We start from the raw sequence: 9,626 nt of genomic DNA, 5'->3' as shown, positions 1-9,626 counted from the left end.
TCTTTTTCCCCTTGGCCTTAATAAGGCTTAATACGATTAAATGATACCCGGCCAGCTCAGTTTTCCGTTGTAGCAGCCTACATTACATGAGACACAAGGCTATAGCTATACACGCAGGGTTCGATGATTATAATAGGATCCTCCCTATTAAAGTGTTGGTTACGCACACTGTTTTCCAGAACCGGCAGACTCAAATGGATAAGCCGAACGGGAGATGTTATTCGATATGTTGAGTAACTCGTAAATATATCAAATATAAAATATCTTGCATGTTACACTTGAGACGGCAGTGGCTCTCGGATCAAGCCAGGCATGCACTATCCACTTTCAGAGTTAGTTGCATATGCCAAATAAAATTTAAATCATAATTCCATCATCGTCAGCTTTCATTTATCAAATAGTGTATCATTTCATTAGCAATATAAGTTGATTAGAAACAATGTGTCCGAATTTTGTGGGCTTGATTGGCGAGGCAATCAGCTAGCCTAATAGTGTGTCGATTTCACCTTAATTAAAATAATACTTGAGAAACCAAAAAATAAATTATTCATAACATTGTTTACTTATTCGTTTAAGATTTCGCTTGTGAATGTCTTTTCCATTGTATATGGTGAGTCAATTCAAAGTCAAACAAGTCTATTGAGTAAGTTCGTGGATGTGACAAGTAACTGATGATTCCCTGATAGTGGCAAACTTATTGGCTGTCAGCTTTACTGCATGTCGCTGCATGTTGCATATAAATTGCAACATCGATCATCTGGGACATCATTTCGTTCTACAAGAAGAACAAGGACTTCCATCCCATGTACGCGTATGTACGCGGGCCTTGATAAAGTAGCTATATACCCAAATTGGATACACTCAAACATACCATAACTGCTCAAAAATTTTGCTTTGTATAGTTACTTTAAATTCTACTTTTTGGTATAAAGTAATGTGTTGCGCTTATTCAGTGAATCTTTGACGAAGTAAATCATCCGCTCAACGACTCAATAAGAGCCCTGTCTGTAACATTCGCTGCGATAATTAAGTGTTTTTTAAATTATTATTTAAAATTGAACGACAAAGCTGTCAAATACTTAATCGAACAAGTCTGATGATGTTTTAAAAAGTAAGACTGCAATTCGTTTCGCGTGTATAAAAAAGGATACATTCACCAATCACCATTCAGAATACACGTTTCCGGAGAATGTAACGATGAATGCTGAAACTAACGCCAACAAATCGGCAAAAAGGGAGAGAGTTCAAGAGCACGTTACATAATACTATAGATTATGATTATTAACTATAATCATGAAGGGAACAATCAAATACTGGTTGCAGGAATGTCTTCATGGGGGAAAAGGTGACAAAGACACTGGAGGGTTTCTTCTTTGCTCTGAAAGACTATTTTAAAGTTAGTCTAACACACACTCGTCACGAATCCAGAGGGCAAATATACTCGATTGCGGTAATCAGTAACTGGGGAAGCGCATCTCAGAGAACTAGATCTTTCTTTAACGATGAAGATTACAAACATTAGGCAGTTAATTAGAGGGAGACCCACCAACTTATATTCGGACGACCTCGAAATCAAGCAGCAGTGCATGTTCGCAGTTTAGCAGAGTTGACCTCGTCATTAAGAAATGTCGTCAAAATCTTGTGCATAGTAATCCACTGGAATCCGCATACACTATTCAGAGAGTGGGTTTATATGTATAGTCCCTTGGTAATCAGGAAGGTAAATTGAGTGGCACTTGGAGGTCAAAGAAAACTAATTTATTATTTAAGGATAGAAACGATTGATTATTAATGCTGAGACCGTAGCTTCCACTTGAGGACGAAGAAGGCAATCAGCCTTAGTACCACAAAGAATCCTGACAAGACAACTAAATCAACCCAGTAGAGAGAATGGCGGACATCGAACTCTTCGAGAAATTTGACGGGAGACCTGTAGTGGCAATAGGCTTCGGAGCAGTGCATGTTGGGGCGATCGAATCCGTAGATGGCCAGCAACGTCCCTTCGAAACCGTAGCGCACGTAGGCAACGTAAGACAGCCAACGCAAATACGGTGGGATCGTGTCCAGTGTCACGAAGAATCCAGAGAACAGCAAAATTGGAATTGTGGTTACCGGACCAAGAAAAACGGCGGCCTTTTAAATGAGAGAATTGGATGAAACGGGATTTTTTTAAAAAATATATTACATTTCTTTTTTCTAAACATTAATTTGATATATACCTGTAGATCCATGGCTGCTCCGATGACGAGGCCGAGACTTTGGGCTACTAAACTGGTCATGACACTCATCGTTAAGAACATGAAAAATCGCATCGGTTCGCAAGGTTGGTCCGACATAAAATAGACGATGACTACGTAGAGTGTAGGAAATACCAACTGAAATCAAAATAAAAATATTAAAAAAATTATTTCATAACTAACTGCACTTTTTGAACTTAGAATTTCGTGACTTACCTGAAATGGAAGATCGGCTACCGTTTTGGCAAGGTAATATGCTTTCAGGGAATACCAGTAATTTAAATGCTCTCTCATTAGGACTGCCATCTCCATCGGAACTATTTAAAAGAAAAACCGATTAAGCCTTTAACTTGCATTGCTTGAAGTAAAAGCGCTAAATTATACTTACAAGTAAGAACAGTGGGCATCATCGCGGTAAACATGAGGAAAAGTTGACCGAAGAAAAGAGAACCTGAATTGCTAAACGCTTTCGACGCTTCATTGCCGATGCCGAAATAAAGCAACCCGATGATAAGACCGACGATCAGATGTGACGCAACCCTCAATCCCGTTAAAGTCTAAAGTATAAAATCAGCGATCAATTACACGCCATTTTTTGTCAATGTTGAAAGAATCCTACCTGATCTCTCATGATGCATATGAACGTTCTGCGCAAAAGAATCAAAAACTGCGCCCAGCACGAAGTAGGAAATGACGAACAACGTGACGGCAAGTTGTCGTCAGAATCGAGTAAACAATCGGTCGCACGGGCAACATTTTCGCAATTTGGTGGCCCAATAGAAACGGTGATTTGCGCCTTTGTCCCAGATACGTCTAAGCGAATATTTCGATTTGATTAGAATCTTTCATAGTTTCCATTTGAGTTTTAGAAATGTGATTGTGTTGAATTTACTTACCAACATATGAATCGACGACTTTGCTGGTTTCATCGATGACGGAGGTTAAGGACTTTTGACTGCTGGAATCCTGATTCCAATTATTGCATTTGCCAGTTAACACAGCAACTACCAGTTTATGTATTCTATACGTCAAATAATAATATCGTCAAAAATAATTCCTAAAACAAATTTGTATCTTGTTTCTTTTACCCATTATCCCCGTACTCTCCATTGGCAATTTCTATCACTATATCGTGCAGGGAAAAGAAAAGACCATGAGTTTCTAAATTTACGATTTGTTAGGTTTGATAAATGAATACCGAAATCAGCTGGATTGTGGTAACTTGGGCAGTCCATACCGAGAGAGGATAAAAACTGCACAAGTCCTCCGGTTATTCCTCTATAGATGCATTGGCCTTCGGCTAAAAGGTAGAGTCGGTCAAATTTTTCGAATAATCTGGCACTCGGTTGATGGATCGTGCAAATGATCGTCCGCCCTCCTAAAACGACGAAAAAAAATTATGTAAAAATTTATGTAAAAAGAAAAATTATAATTTTAAACGTTATTCAAATGGAAGTAACGCAACACTTACCTTGAGCTAGTTGTTTGAGCAGCATTATGCACTGCATGCAAGAAGAGCTATCCAATCCGCTATTTCCGAAATAATATTTTAAAATATTTGTAATCTCTTCTGTTATATTATATACCAATTGATTAAATTTTCATCGTACCTTGTAGGTTCATCGAAAAACATGACGGGTGGATTATTAACCAGTTCCTGGGCAATAGCCAGACGTTTCCGCTGACCACCAGATAGATTCAGTGTTCGAGTATTTTCACAATCTTTAAGTCCCATTGTTTCCAAAATTTCGTAAACCTGAAAAAAAGATAAAAGTCCAAAAATGATATATTTTGCAGATATTATAAATAGAATTTATTTCTTACCAAAAACTGTTTCTCCTCGTGACTTATTCGATCAGCCAATTTGAGATTAGCCGAACACATCATAGCTTCCATCACCGTTAAATGGGGACACAATTCATCGTGTTGCATAATGTAACAAGACATTTTCCGAAATATCCGTGGATCGCGCTCAACGCCATTCACCAATACTTCACCCGTCATATTGGAACCCCTTTTCAGATCAAATAAATTATTGCGTTAATATTTAACCGTTTGTTTTTTATGTAATTTAAGGATTTTGGGTTTTACTTGAAACCAGCTAAAATATTCATTAAAGTGCTTTTTCCCGCACCTGAATGAGAGGGATAAGTTCATTTAATTAATCTGTTATTTTCATGTATATCCTTTCACGAAGTCAATAATAAATGTGTCAAATTATTACCGGATGGCCCCATGATTGCCGTCAGTTCTCCAGAATTAAATTTGCCACTAATTGATTTTAACAAGGTTTTATATCCTGAAAGGTAATAAAAGATGGTAAATAAGGACTCCCATTCCTCGTTATTATACAACTTAATTAAAAAAATGCAACTATTGTTTGAATTTCATGTGTTTTGGTTAGAAATTACCTTTGCGTCTGCCCTCCGATACGGAATAGGAAAGATCTTTGAATTCAATGTTGACGGCCTTTCTTCGAACTAGATGAGTAAGCGCAGCTCGCTTGGCAGGATTGTTGGGTACTTTCTTCATAACAACACCCCTGGGGGATGAGGGGAAAGGATAATTTGGTTAAGCCATTGTCGGAAATGTATTTTGCTTAGAGCTATAACGAAATATTTCCACATACAAAGCCTGGGCTGATGCGGCCGGGTAATGCAAGGTGACGTGACCAGATGTCAGATGAGCCATGGCAGCGGAACAATTCGAAATCTTTGTCACAGCACAATCTTCATTTGCCGAAATGTTCTTGTGAGCTGTTAGGGCGGCCATTCTTATCCAGTGAATTTGTGTGAAACAAGGTTACACAGTTTCTTTGACTTTCCTCCAAGCTTTCACCAGCTGGTAGTGGACAAAACTTCCGCTTCGCAGCTGTGTATAAAAAGCGAACGACAACAACAGAAGAAAAAAATGATCAAGGATACGCTTTCCACACACAGGAATTAATTAAATTAATTAGATTTTTTTAATAGTATGCTTTCACTTAATTCATGTAGAAATCGTCAAATCGATTGAAGCAGAAAACTTCTCTGTATACTTCTAACAGCCTGTTTTTTGACAAATTTATCTAATATTAAAAAGATTAATCCCCTTTTTCTCATTAGAGCGAAAAAACTTTCTTTCTTGCAAAGATGTTGACCGCAACTATTTCACGGACTTTCTATGCCCCACTCTCTTACCCCTACACTCCTTGATTTTTTGTCTTGGCCTTTTTATTTTTTGCAATTTCTAAGATGGAAATTGAGAAAATTAATCTTTGTAATGAATCGCTGATTTGAAGCTTTAGAGTTCGACACGAATCTTATGACACAGCAAATGTGTCTTTTTGTCACAGCGCCAGCAACGCGCTATATTATTTTCTTATGAAACTTTCTAAATATTGATTTTCTAGAGTCCGTTTGTGTTGGTACAAAATAAAAATGATGAGACAAATTACAGGTATATAAAAATTAAAACTTTCTAAACTAAGGAGAGAAGTCAGAGAACGAATGTCATTTTCTATTTCTAGTGACGCATTGGAAATAGGGGAAACGTTCTTACCGTCGTTTGATGTTTGTCAATGTCTCTGCAGCAGTAAAGATGATGGATTGTAGGGAGCAAGGGCGAAATTCTACAACAGGAAGTCAACCTTAAAATAATTAAGGACAGCTAGGGACTTCAGAGAGGTAGCATAGCGAGTAAATTCTTTGTTTTCACAAGTGAAAAACCCCAAAACCACGACAGAAATAAGACTGAATTTGAAGGCTGCTGGCTGGCTGGAATAGGTTGAAGAAAACTCGTCGTACACATCCGTCCGTGCTGGTCGCCTCACGAATACAACCAACAAACTTTCGGGCTGAGCAGAGGGGGTTTCGACAAAAGTATCCATGGCGAGGGAGGAGCGAAACTGGGAGTTCTTTGTGACGTCGATTCACCCCGGTACACGCGCACTCAATGTCCCTAGAGTTCTAGCAGCTCTCTGGCCATTATTCCCTTTCACTGACTTTTTTTTGTTCCTTTTTCTTTTTTCTTCTCTTTTTACTTTCACACACTGGTATAAAAAATGACCTATACCTAAATGGAATAAATTTTACCAACGGACATATTAATCAATTATACCATTGCTGATAATAACGGATATATCAATCAAAGGCTACATTCACTTTATAGCTGGTGGCGATTGCGCAACATTAGACATTCTACGGTATTCTGTTTGAGGTCGGGTCGTTGAGAGGTTTTCTCGATTCGTCATCATCGTATTTGTTGAGTTACGTGATAGACTGACGATCACTGAAAAATTGATGATGTCATTATTACCATTATTTTAAAAAAACCTGATGGCAAAATTGAATCGTCAAAGTTTTCGCTTTCTGTTTGATCGGGTCTTTTGTTAAAAGATTGGCTTTCTAGTTTTCCACCTATGCATTTTGTGTCTGCAGCTAGTAGTAGACTGTGTTTTACCGCATGTTTCCCCAGAAGCGGGAGTCCCGATCGGTGCATGTGCACTGGCTTCAAGGCGAACCAAGGGCAGCTGCACCCGAAGTCGTTTCTCAATATTGTCATCGTAAACAGTAACACGTGCTCATCAGCATTACAAAGACAGCTTATTAGCACTACGGAATTAATAATAATATCCCGTCATCAAAGTTTCATAATCAATTTGACTGATTCGAAACAACATTTATTAATATTATAATTGACTACGCAATCTACATGGCATAACCAAATTCGATTAACTAATCCAAGCGAATCCAAGTTAATACCGTAGGCCTACTTTTCGTTTACTTCATTTGATAAATAGTAATTACCTGGCTGGTTTTCTATTACCTTAACGAAATCAATTTTCATTTCTTTTGATGATGTGTCATATTTGTGATGAACTGATAAACTTTCCACGGACCACAGACGGACATATAAAATATCATAATTTCCTGATTTTCACACTAATTTCCTGCAAATTTGATTGTTCACACCTTAACCAGTGAAGCAGATGTGCTAGATTCATTGACAGCGATTCAATATTCAGTGCAACTGCACCGAATGATACCCCAGTCCCTGTGCTTCACTCAAAAAACGAAAAAATATAGGGGAGAGTGGGATTAGTTGAATGGAACGGTGGGGAAATTGGGACAGGGGGACATCAAATAGCGGAATGTTTTTTGTGAAAAATCCCAATCTTGATAAACAACATAGAATATACGTACAATGGTCAAAATATTTAAAATTCCGTGCAATAGTTTAGTGCAATAGTCTAAAAGAAAATTTCGGCATTTGAAAAAAAAAATTCCCTGTCCCACTTTTCACGTCCCACCCTATAACCCTTACCTCTCTCCCAAAACAACAACCATTTTGGCTCCGTCCATAAATTTAGGAACACTTTGGAAATCCATGGCGGAATAACAAATTATGCTCAAAATAATAATTTAAAAACATTGAGAAGATGGGGACGAATAAATAATACAGTTACGAGTACCAAATGTTTTGAAATCCTAACTCACTTCAAACATTTAAGGGAGGGGGGAAACAAGAGATGTCTCGACCAATTCCATTCTCCCCTACCAAAGTATACCGGTACAGCAAAGTACGAAATATACATTAGCGATTCCCCGAGCTTTATTCCTTCCTCAGTTTTCTTTGTCGCGCATTATTCCTGAGGCTAACAGCTGTTAATGGTGAAAGTTCCACAGAAAGTATCCACAGTATTCGTGTCATTCCACAGAAATTTCATTCAGATTTCAGAATAGCCCGGGAAGATTGAACGCTGATATTGACTCGAGGAGATGAATCATTCTTTTATATATTTTTTTTTTACGATTCACTTCGGATTGAGTTGCGAAATTGTCGGGTTTCGGTCTGATTGAGAGTATAAGTGATCATCACCAATCCAGCCGTAAGCAATACCGAACTCGCAAAACTTCCCTGTTATCGTTCGAGTTCAGTTGTATAATCAACGTGGCTGAACGATACGTCATTAAACATGTCGAATAATTATTTGGCAGTCGATAATAACAAGACCAAAACATGTTCAATAATGCATTTCTGAATAACTGATAGCGAGCTGGTAAGCAATAAGGCAAAGAGTTACAGTCGGCCATGAAAAATAACACTCGTTACTATTTTTAAATCGATATTTCGTACTTTTATCCAAGAATCAAAACAGCAAGGCCACTGCGATTCATTAAACCCTCCAGTATATACAGTACAGTTGCACCGGATAACCTCAATCCTTGCCTTGCTCCGAAAAACTAAAGTAAATTATTCACCGAAACAATATATATATTCACATTCAGTAGCGTTACACGAAACAACTCAAGCTATATTGCAGTTAATGAAAAGGAAAATGGGCTTGAAAATTCCAAAGAATGGGCCCTTCACAAAAATCGAACATTCCTAATTCCTAATGTACTGCGCGTAATAATTTATTTTTCAGTCTGGTAGAGGAAAGGAGTAGCTTATTATACTGTCAGTTTGATTTTTTGTACCTTTCCTTGAATCGCGAAAAGCTTGAATATAATCGACGTGAAATAGTTGGGGATTGGGATTTCCTACCTTTAGGGCATTTTAACATTTCCCGGTCATGTGCGCCCAAGGAATTTTATTTCGGACTTTTGCGGCAATCGATTCACCTTGCAATTCTGCCCAAGGCGATTCTCTTCCCCGGGATTTAATTCCTCGTTCCGGATTTTTTCGGATAGGCGCGAAAACTTAGAAAACAAATTTGAAGCCAGAAAAAAAACGCCTTTGTGTTCATTCCTACAGTGACGAGAAAATTGCGAAATGTGGAAGTCCCTGATATGTCACCGATGTCTTCTTACACTCTTCTATTATTTTTGTTGGTGTAGTGGGTCTTGAGCGATAACGTCAGTCAAATATCGCACAGTTAAAACAAATAATGCGTGAAGGGTGGTAAAGAATTTTAGAGTGGAATATCCGATGTAATTTGAGATAGGAAGCATTGCTATTTGACAAAAAAAAAGGCTGATCCTGGTTGAATTCAACACAACGTTTGGTTGAAGTCAACCAACACATTCCTCGTAATTATATTTGAACACATGCTATCTAAAGAATAGTCGCCTAATTTTTTTTTAACGACAGTATTAGGTATTAACCGAAAAATTTATTATTTTTCGTCGTTCGTAACAGTAAAAAGAGTTTTCCAGATTTGACTTCGTTGGGTACATCCTTTCCTTTTACCTTGTTATGGTATCCCCCCAATTTCCTACCAGCACAATTTGACTGTAATAATCCTCGTAGTGGATTGTCCCGTATATAGATCACATTACAATTATGGCATCAGTCAGCTACACCATAAAAGTATTTAAGTGCATGCAGACACAAAGCCAAAATGGTCACATTCACAACAAAAAAAGGAGAATAATGCAACGGATTTAGTTTCAATAGTGATAAAAA

At 37.8% G+C, this 9,626-nt stretch overlaps 1 protein-coding gene across 1 annotated transcript; it reads right to left on the bottom strand.

Moving 5' to 3' along the window:
• Nucleotides 1–1,118: 1,118 nt before the first annotated feature.
• On the bottom strand, nucleotides 1,119–6,068 carry LOC124204166 (ATP-binding cassette sub-family G member 1-like). Its single transcript, XM_046601200.1, has 16 exons — nucleotides 5,778–6,068; nucleotides 4,867–5,108; nucleotides 4,649–4,779; nucleotides 4,462–4,536; nucleotides 4,329–4,371; nucleotides 4,062–4,251; nucleotides 3,848–3,993; nucleotides 3,709–3,767; nucleotides 3,436–3,615; nucleotides 3,326–3,362; nucleotides 3,134–3,258; nucleotides 2,857–3,050; nucleotides 2,626–2,794; nucleotides 2,454–2,554; nucleotides 2,220–2,375; nucleotides 1,119–2,133 (listed from the first exon to the last, which is right to left on the bottom strand). The coding sequence occupies exons 2-16, from the start codon at nucleotides 5,007–5,009 to the stop codon at nucleotides 1,789–1,791; spliced, it is 2,094 nt and encodes a 697-aa protein (XP_046457156.1). The 5' UTR covers nucleotides 5,010–5,108; nucleotides 5,778–6,068; the 3' UTR covers nucleotides 1,119–1,788.
• Between the last annotated feature and the right edge of the window lie 3,558 nt (nucleotides 6,069–9,626).

This window comes from Daphnia pulex, chromosome 10 (assembly GCF_021134715.1).
Source record: "Daphnia pulex isolate KAP4 chromosome 10, ASM2113471v1".
Lineage (NCBI taxonomy): Eukaryota > Metazoa > Arthropoda > Branchiopoda > Diplostraca > Daphniidae > Daphnia > Daphnia pulex.
Note: the sequence above shows the minus strand (reverse complement) of the source record. Positions and strands in the feature narration are given on the sequence as shown.